Source organism: Euprymna scolopes, chromosome 39 (assembly GCF_053919585.1).
Source record: "Euprymna scolopes isolate OS-2025 chromosome 39, ASM5391958v1, whole genome shotgun sequence".
In the NCBI taxonomy this organism is placed as follows: Eukaryota; Metazoa; Mollusca; class Cephalopoda; order Sepiida; family Sepiolidae; genus Euprymna; species Euprymna scolopes.
In genome coordinates, this window is record NC_136520.1 from 69,893,136 (window position 1) to 69,917,313 (window position 24,178).

Sequence of the window (24,178 nt, forward strand, 5' to 3'; positions counted from 1 at the left end):
ATATATATATATATATATATACACACACGGATAAGATGCCCCTTGTTTTATTATAAGATATATTTTTATTTATTTTTTATTATCAAACATTATTATATGCATAAAAATATAACAATGAACATGACATGGGGGTTTCAAGCTATCAGCCATAATTTGCATAGGTTATAGCAAAGATCGAACTCATGACACCAGTGTTCACAGTCTGCCGCTCTACCAATGAGCTACGATGATTCACCATTTGAATGCACGTTTTTTATTTATTAAATTAAAGATTTGTTGTTTTTTTAGTGATATTAACAACTTTAACATGCTGTTAATTTCCTTTAAGAATTATATTTCATTTCTTGTGAGAATTATATTTCATTTCTTTTAAAAATTATATTCCATTTCTTAAATTTCTTTTTGATTTGCAATAACTGGCTCATCTTATCAATAAGAAGATCCAAGTCATGCATATGTGGTAATCATTTATTTTCAATATGGTAGAATTGTTTGAAAAGTCCTTTAAATAACTCGATATTCGTGCAGGCGAAATACTGGAATGAATTAACTAAAAAGCAATTCTTTATGTACTATTTGCCGAGAAATTTCTTCTATAGTTAATTTATATTAAATTAATATATTTTTCTTATGTTAATGTTAATAAAAGTGTTTAAAGTATAATATAATATTGAATAAACTTAAACAGTGATTGATTGGTTTGGTTGTTTTACAGCATTTCAACACTTTTCATGTTATTTAATGCCAAATCCAGTTATTTTGAAGAAAACTTTTTTAATAGAATATTTTTTCCCCCAAGTCGGTTTCTATTTAACTCATAGTTGGGACCCTAACAGGTACTACCACTCCAGGTCAAAGTGGGCCTGGCTGGGAACAATGGCAATTAAAGGGTGGCTCCACACTCCCCAAAGCCCGCAAGCTGGGGCCTCACCATTGGATATAGTTTAAGGTTATATCCAGGACCTTAAACAGGGAAAGAAATTCTCATATATATATATATATATATATATATATATATATATATATATATATATATATATATACACTAGCAAAAGTACCCGTCGTTGACTGGGTTAAAAAAAAGCCTACAGAAAATGGACTCTGATTTATGAAAGTATGATAGGTTATTAAAAGGAAGGGTTGTAAAGAGATAGCTTCGAATTTGGAGGTATCAAAGCCAAAGCAAAATATGATGAAACTAAAAATAAAATAGATAAACCCCATAATTTATTATACCATACCTGTTTACACTGAAACACTTATCACAATATTCTGTGGATCTATATTAAAAAACCTTGTAAACTTTGTGACATATTTCCATTTTATAGAGGTCAGGCGTGAACAAACACCCCCATAATTTTATTATACCATATTTCTTCAAACTGAAACATAATTATCAAAGTATACTTACACAGATAGATATGAAAAGTCTTTATTAAAGTTTGTGCCTATTTCCATTCTATGGAGGCTAGGCGCGAACGCAGACCTCAAAATTTTATTATACCATCTCTATTTAAGTTAAAACATACTTATCAAAGTATTATTATATACATCTATATCAAAAACACTTGTAAACGTTTTTTTTTTAATTTTTAAATTTTTTATTTCCATACCTTGTGGACCAGGCATGTACGCAGACCCCACAATTTTAATGAATCATCATTATGCCAGATCAAACGTACCCATTCCTGTGTCTCGATACATCTTCTATAATTATATGTGATCAGTTTTCTATAATAGTCAACCATATAGGAGCCTATTCGTGACCAGACACACACACAGACGTTCAGCTTTATATTATAAGATAAATAAATAATGAAGTTCGTTGATTGGGTCTTGTAATCATGTGACACCTTCATCGATGGACATCAATTTAAATATCCTATTTTTTTTGCATATTTTCAAACATTACTCTTTCTTCAAACTTTCAACCAGCAATGTTAGTGCGAACCTATAAATTTTTTTATTGCTAATTATTTTCTTTTGAAAAAAAAAAAAAAAAAAAAATCACAACAAACTTTTTGAAACTCCATTGAATAAGGAAATAATTTTCTCTATCTTGTATTACTTGTTTTTGAACAATAATTTTGCAATTGTTAATTTGTATAATTCAATTCTCTTCATATATTGATGTTCTATCTCGAATATTAAACATTTTTTCATAAGATTAAACTACTGATACCAATATTTACACTTCCAAATTCTTTTGCTAATTATTTTCCTCTGAAGAAAAAAAACAAATTTCTGAAACTCCATTAAATATGGAAATAATTATCTACCTTGTATTTCTTATTTTTGAACAATAATTCTTTAATTGTTAATTTGTATAATTCTATTCCGTTCATATATTGATGGTCTAACTCGAATATTGAGGATATATTCACAACAGGATTAAATTATAAATATTTATATTCATACCAATATTCATACTTTCATTTTGAATGTTTACACAAAAAAAAAAAACACATACATACAGAGATATATACACATGACTGAAATGATTACATTTAACGCATGAGGAAATCAATTACACAAACAGAATAACTTGATGTTTATATAACAAAAATTAGTAATCCCATTTCCAAGATGAGTAAAAGACTCCAAAGCAGAAACAAAAAAAAAAATTGTTAAAAAAATACAAATAAAACACAAAAACATGCAGACAACAAAAAACTGCAGAAACAGTAAACAATGATCTAAATAAAATTTTTACAAAGATTTTTTTTTTAAATATCATAAATATAAGGAGAGGGGGAATCTTGTAAATGTAAATGACATATAAAAAAAAAAAAACATATTCCTCAAAGAAATTTACCTTTCATCAACACCAATAGAATTTTTACAAAATAAGTAAATAAATAAAAATAAAAAAGCTGAAAGTTGATCTTCTGATTTTGCCAAAAATACGAAAATTAATTATTTTATGACAAATGAACTGCCAGTTTCAAAGGAAGAAGACATAAGTAGAAGCTGAAGAAAAACGAATTATAGCTTTCATATTTGGATTTGAAATACATATATATAATAAATAGAAAACAAAAAATAATATTATTATTCGCATCTAAAAGTGTGTTCTAAAACAGTTTATTTGTTTATTCTATATTTTTCATTTCAAGATGCTTTTACTTGCCAACATTTATAAATCTGAGATTAATCAGAAAAAAAAAATTACATTATTTTTCGCATCTAAAAGTGTGTATCTTATTGTATATTTTCCACTTCAAGATGGTTTTACTTGCCAACACTTTTTCAACTTCATATATATATATATATATATATATATATATATATATATATATATATATATATATATATATATATATATATATATATATATATAATGGATTGAGAGATTCTAACGAGAGAAAGATGTATATTTAAATGAGAGAAGTCACCAACAATTGGAATGTATTTTTTTACATTATTTTATTATTCTGTATTTTGATTTTAAATTTTTCAAAAAAATATTTAAATCATTGTAATAATGTTTTTAAATCACTGAAATAGTTTTTTAACGTGTTTCAGACATTCTGTGAAGCGTCCTCTTCAGAAAGTATTCAAAATGTAAAATATTTAAAATATATTTAAAATGTGTTTAAAATGTATAAGAACATATATACATAGATAGATAGATATATAACTAAAATTTTGAAATACTTTTTTTTTTTTTTTTTTTTTTTTTTACATTTTTTTTTATCAAGACCCGGAAGCCACTCAGGGATAAGGGTTATTGTAAGTACAGAACGTTAGTGTGGAGATTTAATAAAGTGTCTACTTAAGGGGGTGGTTCATCAGGAATTTGTTTACGTTGGACTTGAAGACATCCAGGTTGTAGTCAGGTGGGAAGCAGGCAGACGGAACAGAGTTCCACAGGCGTGCAGTTCTAAGAAAGAAGCTTTGTTCATGGAATCTACGTTTGGATTTAGGCATAGATAAAGAGTGGGGAAAGTTTTTGACAGTGGATTCAGCTAGATGGGTGTTTTTCGTAAAAGATTGGCGAGGGGGGACCAGAGATTGGAGTTCAGACGAGCACCTGCCATGGAAATAACGATAAAACAAGGATAGGCTCGCAACGTCTCTTCTGTGGGAGAGAGGTTGCAGGGTAGAGAAAAGGGCATCCCCCACTAAGCCACGAAGTCTATTTTGTACTCTGTCAAGGCAGGATAGGCTGTTTTTAGCAGCTCCTGCCCAGATATGGCAGCAGTATTCCATCCTTGGACATACTTGGCTTTTATATAGACAGAGAATTGCATCAGTAGTGAGATATCTTCTGGAGCAGTAGAAAGATCCCAGTATCTTTCAAGCGACCTTGGCAACAGATTTAATGTACGTGTTCCATTTCAGATCAGGAGTGAAGGTCAAGCCCAGAAGCTTGTCAAAACATGGGGCTTCTCCTAGACGAGAGCCATCCATTTCAATTGATGCCAGATGGGGACGAGAGCGTTGAGATTAAAGAGTGTATAATACTGTAAAATTAAAATCCATATAAATAATCCCAACCAGATATAAAAAAAAAGCTCAATATGCAAGATAGAGCAATATCGTAAATTAAAAAATTTATGGCAAATTTATTATTCAACAAGGAATTCAAAAACTAACAAATATACCAAGTTTGGTAGAGATATAGGAGTTTTGGATATGTGGAACAATTTCGATTTGGACTTCAGCCGGTAAAAATAGCTGCTAAGGAATTAAATTTTTTTTTGTTTTTAAATTGGAACTTGGCAGGTATAAGTCGACTTAAAGTGCTCTTCTACACATGCACAAATATACATTTATACGTTAAACAATGTTATTTTTTAACCATTCATATGCATTTGGTCTTGGCTCAAATGCAAAGGAATAAACTGGAGAGTTATATGTTTTGGTTTCAATTCTAGGCATATTGTTTTTGTTTTACTTTTGAAATCACTATTATATATTGGGTACAATATAGTAATCAATAGAGAATTGGTTCTTTAATAATAAATACAAAATATACATATATTAAAATATCATATTTATAGCATATTTTATGACCGGGCAACGCTGGGCAGCCTGCTAGTATATATATATATACCTTTACTAAACATTCCAAAGTCAGAGAAGTGTTCACTTAATTCATAATTTGCATAATGTAAAAAAAATCCTCAGTGCAAGCATAATTAGAATACAATTGAAAATTACTCTCAGATGGCTGATGGAATAAGAGCAATCTACCTCCATGAATTAAACAAACAAAGAATCCTATTTAGAATTCTGTGCAAATTCCCAAGTTCAAGAGCAAGATGTCTGAGTTTGACAAGATACACCTGAAGAAGTTCGGAGTTACGTTGGCAGAAACAATGTGAAAATAACATTAAAGATGAAAACACTAGTCCAGATAATACAAATTATTAATCCTCATCTCAAAAATTCATAATTATGGCATAATGTTTTCTATCCAGCTATGACTGATGAAACAAGAACAATCTACTCCCATGGATTAAACCAAAAACAGATAATACAAATTATTAATCCTCATCTTAAAAATTCATAATTATGGCATAATGTTTTCTATCCAGCTATGACTGATGAAACAAGAACAATCTACTCCCATGGATTAAACCAAAAACAGATAATACAAATTATTAATCCTCATCTTAAAAATTCATAATTATGACATAATGTTTTCTATCCAGCTATGACTGATGAAACAAGAACAATCTACTCCCATGGATTAAACCAAAAACAGATAATACAAATTATTAATCCTTATCTCAAAAATTCATAATTATGGCATAATGTTTTCTATCCAGCTATGACTGATGAAACAAGAACAATCTACTCCCATGGATTAAACCAAAAACAGATAATACAAATTATTAATCCTCATCTTAAAAATTCATAATTATGACATAATGTTTTCTATCCAGCTATGACTGATGAAACAAGAACAATCTACTCCCATGGATTAAACCAAAAACAGATAATACAAATTATTAATCCTCATCTCAAAAATTCATAATTATGGCATAATGTTTTCTATCCAGCTATGACTGATGAAACAAGAACAATCTACTCCCATGGATTAAACCAAAAACAGATGATACAAATTATTAATCCTCATCTTAAAAATTCATAATTATGACATAATGTTTTCTATCCAGCTATGACTGATGAAACAAGAACAATCTACTCCCATGGATTAAACCAAAAACAGATAATACAAATTATTAATCCTCATCTCAAAAATTCATAATTATGGCATAATGTTTTCTATCCAGCTATGACTGATGAAACAAGAACAATCTACTCCCATGGATTAAACCAAAAACAGATAATACAAATTATTAATCCTCATCTCAAAAATTCATAATTATGACATAATGTTTTCTATCCAGCTATGACTGATGAAACAAGAACAATCTACTCCCATGGATTAAACCAAAAACAGATAATACAAATTATTAATCCTCATCTCAAAAATTCATAATTATGACATAATGTTTTCTATCCAGCTATGACTGATGAAACAAGAACAATCTACTCCCATGGATTAAACCAAAAACAGATAATACAAATTATTAATCCTCATCTCAAAAATTCATAATTATGGCATAATGTTTTCTATCCAGCTATGACTGATGAAACAAGAACAATCTACTCCCATGGATTAAACCAAAAACAGATAATACAAATTATTAATCCTCATCTCAAAAATTCATAATTATGGCATAATGTTTTCTATCCAGCTATGACTGATGAAACAAGAACAATCTACTCCCATGGATTAAACCAAAAACAGATAATACAAATTATTAATCCTCATCTCAAAAATTCATAATTATGACATAATGTTTTCTATCCAGCTATGACTGATGAAACAAGAACAATCTACTCCCATGGATTAAACCAAAAACAGATAATACAAATTATTAATCCTCATCTCAAAAATTCATAATTATGGCATAATGTTTTCTATCCAGCTATGACTGATGAAACAAGAACAATCTACTCCCATGGATTAAACCAAAAACAGATAATACAAATTATTAATCCTCATCTCAAAAATTCATAATTATGGCATAATGTTTTCTATCCAGCTATGACTGATGAAACAAGAACAATCTACTCCCATGGATTAAACCAAAAACAGATGATACAAATTATTAATCCTCATCTTAAAAATTCATAATTATGACATAATGTTTTCTATCCAGCTATGACTGATGAAACAAGAACAATCTACTCCCATGGATTAAACCAAAAACAGATAATACAAATTATTAATCCTCATCTTAAAAATTCATAATTATGGCATAATGTTTTCTATCCAGCTATGACTGATGAAACAAGAACAATCTACTCCCATGGATTAAACCAAAAACAGATGATACAAATTATTAATCCTCATCTCAAAAATTCATAATTATGACATAATGTTTTCTATCCAGCTATGACTGATGAAACAAGAACAATCTACTCCCATGGATTAAACCAAAAACAGATAATACAAATTATTAATCCTCATCTCAAAAATTCATAATTATGACATAATGTTTTCTATCCAGCTATGACTGATGAAACAAGAACAATCTACTCCCATGGATTAAACCAAAAACAGATAATACAAATTATTAATCCTTATCTCAAAAATTCATAATTATGACATAATGTTTTCTATCCAGCTATGACTGATGAAACAAGAACAATCTACTCCCATGGATTAAACCAAAAACAGATAATACAAATTATTAATCCTCATCTTAAAAATTCATAATTATGACATAATGTTTTCTATCCAGCTATGACTGATGAAACAAGAACAATCTACTCCCATGGATTAAACCAAAAACAGATAATACAAATTATTAATCCTCATCTCAAAAATTCATAATTATGACATAATGTTTTCTATCCAGCTATGACTGATGAAACAAGAACAATCTACTCCCATGGATTAAACCAAAAACAGATAATACAAATTATTAATCCTCATCTCAAAAATTCATAATTATGACATAATGTTTTCTATCCAGCTATGACTGATGAAACAAGAACAATCTACTCCCATGGATTAAACCAAAAACAGATAATACAAATTATTAATCCTCATCTTAAAAATTCATAATTATGGCATAATGTTTTCTATCCAGCTATGACTGATGAAACAAGAACAATCTACTCCCATGGATTAAACCAAAAACAGATAATACAAATTATTAATCCTCATCTCAAAAATTCATAATTATGGCATAATGTTTTCTATCCAGCTATGACTGATGAAACAAGAACAATCTACTCCCATGGATTAAACCAAAAACAGATAATACAAATTATTAATCCTCATCTTAAAAATTCATAATTATGACATTATGTTTTCTATCCAGCTATGACTGATGAAACAAGAACAATCTACTCCCATGGATTAAACCAAAAACAGATAATACAAATTATTAATCCTCATCTTAAAAATTCATAATTATGGCATAATGTTTTCTATCCAGCTATGACTGATGAAACAAGAACAATCTACTCCTATGGATTAAACCAAAAACAGATAATACAAATTATTAATCCTCATCTCAAAAATTCATAATTATGGCATAATGTTTTCTATCCAGCTATGACTGATGAAACAAGAACAATCTACTCCCATGGATTAAACCAAAAACAGATAATACAAATTATTAATCCTCATCTTAAAAATTCATAATTATGACATAATGTTTTCTATCCAGCTATGACTGATGAAACAAGAACAATCTACTCCCATGGATTAAACCAAAAACAGATAATACAAATTATTAATCCTCATCTCAAAAATTCATAATTATGACATAATGTTTTCTATCCAGCTATGACTGATGAAACAAGAACAATCTACTCCCATGGATTAAACCAAAAACAGATAATACAAATTATTAATCCTCATCTCAAAAATTCATAATTATGACATAATGTTTTCTATCCAGCTATGACTGATGAAACAAGAACAATCTACTCCCATGGATTAAACCAAAAACAGATAATACAAATTATTAATCCTCATCTTAAAAATTCATAATTATGGCATAATGTTTTCTATCCAGCTATGACTGATGAAACAAGAACAATCTACTCCCATGGATTAAACCAAAAACAGATAATACAAATTATTAGTCCTCATCTCAAAAATTCATAATTATGGCATAATGTTTTCTATCCAGCTATGACTGATGAAACAAGAACAATCTACTCCCATGGATTAAACCAAAAACAGATAATACAAATTATTAATCCTCATCTTAAAAATTCATAATTATGACATAATGTTTTCTATCCAGCTATGACTGATGAAACAAGAACAATCTACTCCCATGGATTAAACCAAAAACAGATAATACAAATTATTAATCCTCATCTCAAAAATTCATAATTATGACATAATGTTTTCTATCCAGCTATGACTGATGAAACAAGAACAATCTACTCCCATGGATTAAACCAAAAACAGATAATACAAATTATTAATCCTCATCTCAAAAATTCATAATTATGGCATAATGTTTTCTATCCAGCTATGACTGATGAAACAAGAACAATCTACTCCCATGGATTAAACCAAAAACAGATAATACAAATTATTAATCCTCATCTCAAAAATTCATAATTATGACATAATGTTTTCTATCCAGCTATGACTGATGAAACAAGAACAATCTACTCCCATGGATTAAACCAAAAACAGATAATACAAATTATTAATCCTCATCTTAAAAATTCATAATTATGACATAATGTTTTCTATCCAGCTATGACTGATGAAACAAGAACAATCTACTCCCATGGATTAAACCAAAAACAGATAATACAAATTATTAATCCTCATCTCAAAAATTCATAATTATGACATAATGTTTTCTATCCAGCTATGACTGATGAAACAAGAACAATCTACTCCCATGGATTAAACCAAAAACAGATAATACAAATTATTAATCCTCATCTCAAAAATTCATAATTATGACATAATGTTTTCTATCCAGCTATGACTGATGAAACAAGAACAATCTACTCCCATGGATTAAACCAAAAACAGATAATACAAATTATTAATCCTCATCTTAAAAATTCATAATTATGGCATAATGTTTTCTATCCAGCTATGACTGATGAAACAAGAACAATCTACTCCCATGGATTAAACCAAAAACAGATAATACAAATTATTAATCCTCATCTCAAAAATTCATAATTATGGCATAATGTTTTCTATCCAGCTATGACTGATGAAACAAGAACAATCTACTCCCATGGATTAAACCAAAAACAGATAATACAAATTATTAATCCTCATCTTAAAAATTCATAATTATGACATAATGTTTTCTATCCAGCTATGACTGATGAAACAAGAACAATCTACTCCCATGGATTAAACCAAAAACAGATAATACAAATTATTAATCCTCATCTTAAAAATTCATAATTATGACATAATGTTTTCTATCCAGCTATGACTGATGAAACAAGAACAATCTACTCCCATGGATTAAACCAAAAACAGATCATCTTGAGTGTTATTTTCACAACGTTTCGGTCAATGTAACCTCCAACCTTCTTTAGACGTGTCCCATGGCACAATGGTTAGAGTACTTAGAAAAATCATTATGAAAGTGATATTCTCTTTAAGTTTGAAGGTTCAATTCTCAATGTGGGCAACTGAAAAATACAAGTGTGAATTACTTAGAACCTCTCTCCAGTCATGGCTGACGGAACGAGGACACGTCTAAATTCCCAAGTTCGACAAGACACACCTGAAGAAGGTCAAAAGTTACATCAACTGAAATGTTGTAAAAATGAGAAAAGTAGTCTGGAGATTCCACATAATACAAGTAATCAATCCTCATCTCAAAAAAAATTTGCAAACTATTATCCTCATCTTTTATGTTGTTACCACCTGACGAAGGGCAGAGGAATAGTAAGTCGAAACGTTGTGAAACAACAACTAATGAAGATGAGGGTAATAGTCCGCAATAAAATAAAATGAATAAATAAAACGTCGATTTATAAGATCAAAAATGTTCAACCTTGATTGCCCTTCGGGGCCCGTGGCACGGTTTATAGAGCCCTTAAATCTCTACGGTTCCAGATGAGCATTGTCTGAAGATAGTGGTTTCAATCCTACCCAAATTCCAATAATTAAATATACCATTCGATAGGGACCAGACAATGGAAGATCAGATAACAAAAAAACTAGGATTCATAAGACCAAACCATCCAACCTCAATCACCCTTCGAGGACTGTGCGCAGTGGATAGAAACCTTGAATCTCTACAGTTTCAGATGAACATTGTCTGAAGATAGTGGTTTCAATCCTACCCAAAGCCGGTCAGAGGATTAGTTGGCCAAAATGTGGTGAGACAACAATTATGGAAAGTAGTAATTACTGAAGACATACAGTTAATTAAGAGACTCAGCATTCCTATCCTGTCACGGTTAATAAGCTAACGAAGGCCAGAGGAACAGTTGGCCGAAACGTCGTTAAACACAATTATAAATGAGAATAACGGTTTGCAAATAAATAAATAAAATAAACAAATTACTGATCTCACAAGAATTCCAATAATTAAATAATATAAAAAAGATCAGTTCGAAATTCTGTTTAAGTTCCAGAATTCAACATAAAGATTGCTAGGTTCGGAAGGATGCATTTAAATAAGGTTTATTTAAACCTTACATTGGCTGAAACGTTGTGAAAATAACATACGTGATTAAAATAGTAGTTCAAATAATCCAAATAAAAATTACGACTTTTTAAACAAAATTTTAAAAATTTTCTGCACATAGTTCTCAAATGACAATTGTCAACAAAAAGAAAATAAAAAAACGCTACAGCATCCACACAAAACAATAAAATAAACAAATGAAACAGGCAATTTTGGATGGTTAAAAGACTCAAAAAGAATCTCTTTACAGTTTTTGAGGACTTTTTTGGTAAGACACAAATATGAAGAAATAAATTGGATGAAAACGCTTCCATGTAGACCAACAACAATAATAGTTATTTATTATATAAATACAATTGAAAAGAAATAAGGACACAGTTATCTGTCGCTGAGTGAACAGCCATTAAATATTTCCCATTGTCAGCTTATCCTAAATGCATGGGGGAATAACTCTGCTTTCTAATATGCTCTTTTGATCAAGATAAGAGTGAAGTTACTTCCCTTTTAAATATAAAAAAAATACTTAAAGGAATTTTTATTTTTCCCAGATGGAAATTTGTTTCATTCAATTATTTTTGATTAAGCAGAAAGAATAAAAAAAAAAAAAAATGAAATATGAGGTGTCTGCAATAAGTTTGCAGACTTTTTTCACACAGGCACTTTTATTGATAGTACACACATGAAACTAGTCCCCTTCGAAGTAACCTCCTCTGGTTGCAATGCACTCGTTGTACCATTCCAACAACTTCTGGAAGGCTCCATGGAAGTCCTCTTGTGTGAGTGTAACAATGACCCTCGTCACAGCCTCTTTCATCTCCTCAATTGTCTCATAACAAGAACTTTTCCTTTCCTTGAGCTTAGGGAATAACCAAAAGTCACAGGAAGCAAAGTCTGGATTGTGGGGATCTGAATTGATCAGCTCAACCATCTTCTTGCTGTCATGGCAATGTTTGTCTTTCTGATCTTCTCTGATCACCCTTGGGACAAACTTTGCATAAATATTCTGTATCTTAATTTCCTTGCAAATAATTGAGTGTACAATTCCCACATCAACATCAAACTGTGCACTTATTGTTTCTATAGACAGTTCTTATCCATGAAATTCTTTATTTGGCCAATCAACTCTGGTGTTTTGACTTCCTTACTCCTCCCACACCTCTCATGATCCTTCATAAACTATTTGCTTTCCTTGAATCTCTTATGCCATTGAAAAACTGATGCTCAATTCATGCAAGATGGTCCAAAAGGAGTCTGAAGCATTCCATATGGTTCTGTGGCATTTTTTCCAAATTTAAAACAGAATTTTATTGCATATCGTTCTTCTAAAGTGTCCTCACATCTAGATTGCATTATTGAATTCACCGGCTGTGACAATCAGGCTTTAGTAGGGTGTATTCTAATTCCTGCCGTAGCTGTTTATTTGAACCTCAAATCATAAAAATTGGTCAATCATCTTATAAGATGTATAGCAATAACATACTCAACTTTCAAGAGTCTACGATAATTTTAAATGTGTGAAACTTTTTTTGTACAGCTCGTAATCTTTACAACTATTTTGTCATGTAAGTAAATTGTAGAATCATCAACAATTTTAGAATTGGCACAACCAATCAGAAGTCACTATATAAAACAAATTATTTAAACCGAAATCAAATCCAGTCACGTCTATGGCATTCACTTAGAATGTAATACTATTAAAAAAGGCATGAACATCCTATTCCCTATCTATGTGTAAAATAACAGGAGTTCAATGGTTCATTTCCAATAGGTATTATGTTTTGGCATTAAGTTCCCAAAAGGGTTGATATGCCACAAGATAAAAATAAACAAAGCCAGCAATTAAATTCAGTTAAAGAAGAACTAACTGGTAGTTGGGATTTAGTTTATTATTTGTTTTTTTTTTATTTGTTTTTTTTTACAGCATATCAACTCTTTTTGTGTTATTTAATGCCGAATCCAGTAATTTTAGAAAAATGTTTTTTTCTGCTTCAAGTTCTTTATATCTTCAAATATTTATTCATGGTGTTTGGTTTGGTTGTTTTGTAGAGGAAAAATTCTTTTTGTTGCTTTGGCTTTGAAAAACATGATTGAGTTTTGCAAAGAGAAAGGAAAATACACCAATATTAGGTACGTTTGCATCAGAAAACCGACCTCTTTCGATAGCCAGATCTGGTAGCATCAGTGATCAAAATTGAAATAAGGATTCTAGATGTAAGGTTTAGTATCATAACATCTTGATTTAAATCTTCTTCATAGGGGACATTAGCGCAAAACTGTTCTGTTCCTGGGAATTAATTTGGGAAGGGTATTATTCTAGTCTTCCATTATATAAATCTCAAACGTCTGTTTATGTGTATGTATGTTTGTCAAAAACTTTCGACACACGTGATGGATCATGAGAAGATTGGTAACATTTTGAAGTTTGATGTCTCGGACGACAAATATCGCAAAAATTGGCTAAAAACATTAATTTCTTCACCCTCAACTCGTTAGTTTTTAAAAGAAGGAGGGGGGGCGCTTTTTTCGGCAACATTTTTGCAAGTTTTGATTGACTACGATTAATTTAATTCCCTCTTTTTTTTTTCATTTTTCTTAAACTTTTTCTTCTAGGGGATGGGACATCCAACCAGATGTCTGACATTTACCCCTATTTTAGTGAGTCCAACCAAGAGATCTTTTCAGGATTCTAGCCGTCCCTTTCAGTGCAATCGTTTGTGTGTGTTCGTATGTATGCTAAAAGCTTTTCTCATCTGCATTGTACAGGCATGAACACGATATTGTTAGAAAGAGCGATCTCTCGGACAAAAAATATTTTTTTTAAATCGGAAAAAAATCGTCAACTATTTTGTGTAGAGATGTCGTTTTGTTTGAAATGGGGGGGGGGGTCCAGATAAAAACCTTGCTTTCAATGTGGTTTGCAAACCGCGCATGCGCGAACCGTCATTATGTTCTATTTTAAAAACTAAATTTGCAATGTTATAACGTCTGTGTCCCTTTGATAAGGCATTTGCTTACTAACTTAAGTTATGCGAGTTCACGCCCAGCATGCCTCAATTTTTTTTTTTTTTGCATACAGAATTTTGCTTTCAGTTTTGCTTCTGGTTGATGTCGACCAAGTCTTTTTTTTTTCTTTTTAATGACCCCTCCCCCCATCTAGTTTACATATAGAGATAATAAAAATTGCTGGATAGGGAAGTCTTTAACCATCCAAAATATTTAAACATCCAAACAAAAGCTAAAGCAAATTAAATTAAAAACTTTTTTTCTTTTCTTTTCTTCATAACTATGCTGCTAAAACCAACATTGACAGGTGGCTGTTAAAACCTCCTCACCTGAGCCAACTTTTTGCTCTTTTTTCCAGACTTTTTTCTGTTGGCTACTGAATTGTCCAAGGTTACACCACCAGTTGTGGGGTTAGATAGTTTTTGTGAAGCACTAGCAACATCATCAAAAGACTGCGTGGTCATCAGCTCCACAGGTGCCATATTGCGGTCAAGATCCACTGATGAAAGAGGTGATGACCATGGACTGACCATAGGAGAACTTTGGTCAGCAGGTGACAATGTGTCCACCTGATAAAGGAGACAAAATAATTACAAATATAACTCTAAGTGGACACTGAACAACACTTGGGATGAGACGAGATGAAATGCAAAATGATATCAACGTGCAAGGGGAGAGTTGAACTTTGAGGTAGAGTGTGTGACCTTGAACAATGAAGAAATATTGTCTAGCAACAAAATCCAAAGATAATAAAACAAAAACAGAGAAAAGTGCCCATGGAGTGGATGAGTTTGAACGAATTAATTCTTTAAGAGTCAGAGAAAACTGACTCAAAAAAATAATAATAATAATAATAATAATAATAATAATAATAATAATAATAATAAAACAAAATGTCAAATGTCCGACTAATAATAATAATAAAAAATGTCCGACTAATAAAAAATAAAAAGGTGAAAATGTCCAACTAATAATAAGAAGAAATGTAAAATGTCCGACTAATAAAAATAAAAAAGATGTAAAATGTCCGACTAATAATAATAAAAAAGATGTAAAATGTCCGACTAATAATAATAAAAAATTTGTAAAATGTCTGACTAATAATAATAAAAAAGATGTAAAATGTCCGACTAATAATAATAATAAAAAATTTATAAAATGTCTGACTAATAATAATAAAAAAGATGTAAAATATCTGACTAATAATAATAATAAAAAAGATGTAAAATGTCTGACTAATAAAAATTAAAAAGGTGAAAAATGTCTGACTAATAAAAATTAAAAAGGTGAAAAATGTCCCACTAATAATAAGAAATGTAAAATGTCCGACTAATAATAATAAAAAGATGTAAAATGTCCAACTAATAATAAAAAGATGTAAAATGTCCAACTAATAATAATAATAATAAAAAGATGTAAAATGTCCGACTAATAATAATAATAATAAAAAGATGTAAAATGTCCGACTAATAATAATAATAATAAAAAGATGTAACATGTTCGACTAATAATAAATAAAAAAAAGACATCAAATGTCTGACTAATAATAATAAAAAATGTAAAATGTCTGACTACTACTAATAATAATACTAAATAAATAAGGGATAAATTGTCCGATTAATAATAAATAAAAAAAGACGTAAAATTTTGATGTAAAATGTCTTCCATCAAAATATTAAGTATGCCAACCAGTTAATAATTATGAAAAGATTTGGACATTTTATGTTCATGCATTAAAATGAAACAATTAATGCTTTTGAGTCAAAGAATGCAGAAAAAACACACACACCAAAATAAAAAGGTTTGTCATTAGGTGGTCTGGAAACCATTGGTATAGTAACAGTTTTTTAATATATATTTTTCAATCTGCATTATTTTTTGCTGAATTCTTTAGATTTCATTCTTTAAAAATAAGAGACAAAAAAAAAAAAAAAAAAAACTTGAAAAATATGCTGTCTTCTTTATAATCAAAACGTATTAAAAAATTATTATACTTAAAAATTAAAAAAATTATTACGTTTAAAAATTATTACATTTAAAAATAAAAAAATTATAACATTTAAAAAGTGATTTTATTAATATATATATATATATATAAAAGTGAAAATGTATGTATGTATGTATGTATGTATGTATGTATGTATGTATGTATGTACGTACGCTTTTTCCTCGATGTCCACAAAAGGCTTCTTTCAGAGAAGCGCTTGCTAGGTTCACAACTTCTTAAAACTTTTTATATCATCTATAAATTGTAATATCTCAGAGTTACCCACATAGCTCGCCTGTCTATTTAATTTTATTGACTTTTAAATGTTAATTATTCGACATTTCCCACATCGGCACACGTTACATTCGGTTTTCGGTATAAAAAAAAGCGAAACTCGACTCTAATCACAGGCCGAAAGCCAGTTGTCTCAAGAGAGACAAGTAACGTTTGTTCAATGTCGACTTCGTCACATCAGACTGTAGCTTTCATTTCGCTCCTCCTAATAAACAGGGAGCGGGTTTTTAAAAACAAACAAACCGATTCATTCACCTCATTCAAAACTGTCCCACACAAAATGCTAACTGCTGAATACCTATTGCCGTCACGTCAATCAAAAACGCGCACCTGTTTTTTTTTAAACACTTTACTATTTTCTAAGTGCGCGTCGTGAAGGCTTTGTTTTTTTTTCACGGGCACCTGTTTTTTTTTTTTTCACATTTTCGGGGTTTTTTCACATACCCCGAAAAACACCCGGGCAACGCCGGGTACCCCTCGCTAGTATATATATAAAACAAAGTTGTGTGTGCCACAGCATCACAATTAAACAGTTGATCTAAAGGCAAAATTAACTACAAATTTGGAATTAATACCTTTGATCTGATGTCAAAAGATCTTGAACCTTGTTTTTAAAACTCATTATTTCAAATTAGAAGTACATAAAAATAACATTAGAAACAAATATTCTGGCATTTTTAGTGTTCACTTTCCAGTTTAATATCTTCTTTCATTTACTGGTCTAACAACATACTTATAGTAAGGTGAACTCTTTCACTATGAATAAGAAAAATAAACATGAATAGCTGAGATTGTTTTTTTTTTTAAAGTCAAATCATCGTGGTTATAGTCAGCTAACAGACTTCCTAATTTCCACCATAGTGCTATCGGAAGCGATGACAAGGCAAATTAGCTTCTTCACTTTTATTGTTCTTCAGTATTTCTATTAATGATTTACTGAAATAAAATATAAGAAAAGGACATTATTGAAAAATATACAATAAAAATTAACAAAATTATAAAAAGATAAAAATAACACAATTAGTCTTTATTTGCACTTTTAATAACAAAATTAAAAAAACATAATAGTTTTTATTTTATTTGAAATTTAATAACAAATATGTTTATGAAATTATAAAAATAATTTTTTTTAAATTTTAAAAACAGTTTTTTTTTATTTGAAATTGATAATAAATATATGTTTATGAAATCATAGAAATAAGTTTTTATTCTTTTAATTTTAAAAATAAAAGCTTTATATTTGAATTTTTATAATAAATATATGTTTATGTAAGTATAAAAATAAAATTATTGAAATCAAAATAACGAATATATAACAGATACAGGTGCAAGAGAAAACAGCGAAGGAACTGGTTTGCCTTGTCACCACTTTCGATAATGCTTTGCCGGAAACTAGGAAGTACTATAACGGTCATCGTACGAAGTTAACATTGTTTTAAAAAATTTATTTCAGTAAAAACAGAATATTTCTTATGATTACATATTTTAGACAAACTATTTTAGATCTACGTGGAGAGATTTTTAATTTCGCACACAGTTATTTTTTGCAGATTTTGTTATTCTACGAGATGAAAATAATTAATTTAATTTTTAAGAGCAAGAACGGGGTTTAATCTTAATAACTGATAATATATAAAAAAACAAAGTAAAAGATTTTAGTGCTTCTTCGTTATAGGAGCGAAATTCAAAAATTTAAATATTGAATTTCAAGTAAAACTAGTGGTATCTACTTAACTGTCACGTCACAGTAATGGACATATCTAAAATTTACAAAAAAAACAAACTATAAAACAGAAAATTAATTATTAATGAAAATTTTTTTCAAAAAAAGTGTGTATATAAACTAATAGCATAAAGTATGGGGAAGTAACTCAGTCAGTCTTGTTACAATTAATGGTGGATGTCACGCAATCATCTATTTGTACAAAGTACCTGTTTTATGTAATAATGCAATAATGTTTAACTAATTGCAACATGACGATTAGGTAGATAACACTGTTTTTAGCTGAAATTGACATAAGTAAGTAGTTATTGTTTTTTAATGGAAACTCAATTTTTTGATTGTCACATTTTGCTATTATGAGGAAGAACGAAAATTTCTTTAAAATTTAATAGAGACAAAGAAATTTCACTTGTTCTTGATATTTTTGTTGCTAAAATAGGAATTAATCTATGGAGGCATAGATGCTTTATCTATGGATTCAGGAGAGAGAGAGAGAGAGAGAGAGAGAGAGGGAGAGAGAGAGGGAGAGGGAGAGAGAGAGAGAGAGAGAGGATTGTCCATTTTTTTTTTTTTAAGTTTAACTTATTTCGCATACACTAAAAAAAAAACAAAAAAAGCTTTAGTTGCATATTTTATTTGGTCTGTCACATTTAACTTTGAAATCATATTTTTAGATGTTTCCACATATTTTTATGAGATGTTCAAATTTATAAAGATTTGGAAAAAAAAAAAAGGTCACGATTTCAACCAAATGCCAACAAAACAATTTAAAGCAGAAACAATTAAAAAAATGTTTTTTTTTTTTAATGTGTCCACATATCTTTACATCCATTATTAAATAAGTTCGAAATAGCTTTTCTTTGATCTGTCATTATAAAGTTTGAAATAGCTTTTATTTGGTCTGTCATTATAAAGTTTAAATTGCATTTTCTTTGATCTGTTATTATAAAGTTTGAAATAGCATTTTCTATGGTCTGTCATAATAAAGTTTGAAATAACATTTCCTTTGGTCTGTCATAAGTTGGAAATAACATTTTCTTTGGTCTGTCATAATAAAGTTGTAAATAGCATTTTCTTTGGTCTGTCATGCTCAAGTTTGAACTAGGATTTTCTTTACTTGTTTGCTAAATACACAGATTTGATGGACACATTGTAATAATCATGCCGCAAAACCAATACCAAAAAGCAACCACCAAAACACAACCATTAAAACCTCCTCACCTGGGCAGACTTTTTGCCCCTCCTCCTAGATTTCTTTCGGTTGGTTCCTGGATTTGTAGAAGTTATACTAGCAGTTGGTAGGCTTGGCCCCTTTTCTGAAGCCCTAGCCACATCAGCAAAGGACCGCGTGGTCATCAACTCAACAGGTGTCGTAGTCCGGTCATGTTCCGCTGATGAAAGAGGCGATGACCAAGAACTGGCCAGAAGGGAGGAGCTTTGGTCAGCAGGTGACAATATGTCCACCTGATAAAGGAGACAAAACAATTACGAGTGTAACCCTAAGTGGACACTGAACAACACTCGGGATGAAACGAGATGAATGCAAGATGATATGAGGCTCAAGGACAATTAAACTTTGAGGTAGAGCAAAGAAATAAGAATAAAAATTCATATCAGTATTATCGTATTCGATTCGGACATGGTTAGATGTTGCAATTTCAACACGATCAAATCAATGAAAGATGCGACAGACAATGAAACTCTAATAGAAGTTAGCAGAGAAAAGATATGGTAAACAGTAAATATATCCAACGTTTTAGAACTTTTGTTAAAAAAGACAAGATTTAGACAAATTTTTTTTTTCCCCCTCTTATTCATCTCAAACAAAAAACACTTTGTTTTTTAATGGAAATAGCTTCAGACAAAGTATAAAGTTACTTGATGTAAAGAGTTAAAAAAAACATACTATTTCAAGGTCAAAAAGCTTGCCAACGATAAGGTTTATATGAAATAGATTCTGACCCAGAAAACAGCAAGTCTTCTCTCTTTGTCAGAAACATCGCTGATGGATTGTGAGGACTAAAGGTCAAAATAAGAGAAGCAAGAATTATGTGGCTGTCAAAATTAAATCCAAGATCCACTTTTTACTCTCCTAAGATGTAATGACCTACTGTGATTAAGGGACAGGTTTATAGAAGAGCATCCTATGTGAGGAGTTGTGCAGCGAGATGTTGATTTACATTACATTTAAATTTCTGCAAGTTGGTACAGTTAAGAAAACAGGGAGAAGTTATAGGAATTCCAAAAACAAGTGGCTCAAGGAAAGATGGTATTAGAATAGAAAGTTTTCCGGCATCTGGTGACTGCTATAGTGAAGTAATGGGCCATTTTTGATAGATGGGTTTGAAATATTTATATTGAGGGTGTATGAGTGCAATAAGAAACAGATTTGTGGAAGTACTTGTAAAACAATCAAAGGGATGCAATGCTGCGGTGATGGGACAGGGGTTGGAGCTTGGTAGACAATTGTGATGAACATAGAAATGGAATAATATTTTCACATGCATATAAATATGGTTTAATTGACATACAATAATGATTAAGAGTCCCTTGAAAGGTACCCAGATTTCTTGTCTCTGATGGTTAAAAAAAAATGCTGTTAATGAGTCAGAGCGGTCATCAGCTGTTACAACTTTTGCCCCTTCAATGGCTAATACTTGCTCTGTTGCATTTGTAATTTTTGGATATATCACTATTTGAGACCTGATGATTTGTTTCACTTGAAATTCAATCCTTTTATTTATGGCGGCCACACTACTCCCCTCGCCCCCAAAAATTAAATTATAAATGAAAGCAAAAAAAAAAAAATAAATAAAAAAATAGAGGGAGATTCATTTCTATTTTATTTTTAATATTTCAACACAAAGCTTTACTGGACATAAAGAATACAATTTTCAAGACATTTGCAATATTTTCAAGGATTTTTCAAAGTAATAATAAAAATAAGGCCTTTTCAAGACAAAAATAAAAATTCAAGGACTTTTCAAGTTTGTGCGAACCCTAAATATTTTAAGGGAGCAGAGAAGATTATTTTGATGAATAAATAAAATAAACTATAATCTGATGCAGTCAAAAAAAACCCTGTTGTACCAGCATCAGTTAAGAAGGAAAAGATTAAGGAAAGATAGCACCAACGAGACCCTGACTGGAAGGGCATGAAGAGTACTGTAATCTTAAAGGGGGGGATGTGTTATGAAATTCCAGGAAAATTTGTCTGTTAACAAAATATCTGTGGTAAATGGTTGATGTGTGAGTTCACCAACTAAATTACAATGACTATGGAAAGTGGAAAGTACTGCAAACTGTCATGCTGATTCCAGGGAAACCCAACCTTTTAACCAGCAAGATATCACAGGTAATGACCTGTGTGAAAAATCCAAAGGAGTAAAACAAAAACGCAGTACATAAAATCAGTGTGCCAATTGAGAAAAAAAAATTTCTTTATCAAAATTACAGTAATTTTACCATTTCTACTAATGTTGAATTATTACAAAAGCACAAACAATTTGCGGGCGATATGGATGAACTGATTCAACATTTTGCTTTAATGATTATCGTAAATATTTTTTAATAAAACTTTGCCGTTGGTTCGATCTGTTCAGTACATTTTATGACAAATTATATGCACTTCCATGATTGATACTTACTTGTACATATGCGTCCTTTTTCTCTGCAGATTCCTTCTCAAGTCTGTCTAAGTACACCTGAAAATTAAAGAATCAAATAAGTTGCATAATTTGGTAATCTGGAAGTATAGTTAACTGCAATCAACTAGACATATTATTTGGACTTTTATTCTTATCTTAAGTGTTATTTTCACACCATTTCAGGAATTGTAATCTTCAACCTTCTTCAGGGTGTATCTTGTTGAACTCGGTAATCTGCACAGAATTTAGAACGGAACCCTTTATTTACTCCACAAGGGTAGCATGCTCTCGTTCGGTCAGCCATGACTGGATAGAGGTCCTAGGTAATTCGCAATTGTATTTTTGGTCACGCACCCTAAGGATTGAACCTTCAACCTTCAGAAGAAGGTCACTTTAACAACTGAATATTTCCCAGTACCCCAACCACTCAGGAACATGAACAAAACTAACACACAGGTCCTTGTGTAAAGAATAACCAATCCTCATCTAAAAAAATTCAGAAACGTAATCACTAGATGATGATAATGATAATAATAATCAAAAATTGTTTAAAATAACAGAAAGCTTCTGCTTAATTATACCATTTTTTTTTATTTTTCTTATAAATTAATTTATAATGTATATAATTTATATGTAGGTTACATTGACCGAAATGTTGAGAGAACATCCATCATGAGAACAGTAGTCCAAATAATACAAATTGTCGATCTTCATCTAAAAAATTCAAAAACAATATCGAATCAGCTGGGAATTATTATGCCTAAATCAGAAACATATGCAAGTTAAAAAACAGGATTCAGTTTGAGATCTATCTATCTATCTACTTATATATAAAAAAGTACTTTGTGTGTGTAAGGTCGTTCCTCAAGGATTTAAAATGGCTAGGCCAATTTTTTTTTTAATTTCACACAAATGTACTATATATGGGAGTGTTCTTTGATAGATTTTGTATCGGAATGACTTTGATAAGTATCGATAATTGAAAAAATCTGATTAAAGAAATAATGGTCCAATTTTGAACAAAGTTAACACTCTTATAACGCCTAACATCACAAGAGCATTTGAGAAGTTTTATTACCGCACAAATACTGTTTAAAGCACAATTGAACCATTACCTGACTTTTGCATTTTAAACTTTAATTTAAGTCATTATATAGAAATAATTTATGAAATTAACAGTAGGTTCTCTACAATGGAGTGTAGACTACAATGAATCATGGACTGTAACTGTGAGGAGACACGTGAAGTTTTCTCTCAGAGCACCGCAGTAGGTCTCCAACTAGAGCAGGCACTCGATCAATTTGATTAAAAAATGAGCAATTTTATTGATTTCAATGATAATACAAATATGGCATGGAACATTTGTTGATCTTCATTCAATCATTTTATCTTATGGCTGTCAGGGTTTTTCTGATCACAGAGAAAAAAATGTTTCAGCTCCAAGGTAAGAAATGAAGATGTGTGTGTGTGTTTGTATTTTTAATGAGAATTTGAAGTTGAATAATAAAAAACTTTATTAACTCGTTAGATCAATATGAGAGATGGAAAGACAAGAAAGAACGACTTGAGGCCATGGCATTTTGAAGGCAAATGCTGCTCATCAGAAAAGGAGAAAGAGCCAGATTTATAAATTTAGGAAAAAGAAAAATGGCTTAAAAACATTAGCTTTGAAATGGGAAAAATATACGTGCATCTACCTACACTTTCAAGATCCTTTCTTATGCTGTTATTTAGCAGTCGTCTTATACAACCGACATATGATAAGTGTATTTAAATCTGCTCCAATTTTGTACCTCATCTTATCTGATGGTCGCCTTATATGCCGAAATATATGGTATATATATTAGTGTTG

At 30.3% G+C, this 24,178-nt stretch overlaps 2 protein-coding genes across 2 annotated transcripts in view; one reads left to right on the forward strand and one right to left on the reverse strand.

The window, feature by feature from the left end:
• The window catches only part of LOC145263843 (uncharacterized), a 649,003-nt gene that overhangs the window by 263,017 nt on the left and 361,808 nt on the right, over positions 1-24,178 (reverse strand). Inside the window, exons 25-27 of the mRNA XM_080120917.1 lie at positions 22,327-22,383; positions 19,901-20,143; positions 15,005-15,244 (exon numbers count right to left, since the gene is read on the reverse strand). Of these exons, the coding sequence (XP_079977043.1) occupies positions 15,005-15,244; positions 19,901-20,143; positions 22,327-22,383 (540 nt within the window). The remainder of the gene's footprint in view (positions 1-15,004; positions 15,245-19,900; positions 20,144-22,326; positions 22,384-24,178) is intronic.
• Positions 1-24,178, forward strand: part of LOC145263845 (uncharacterized) — a 624,663-nt gene that overhangs the window by 118,376 nt on the left and 482,109 nt on the right. The window lies entirely within an intron of this gene.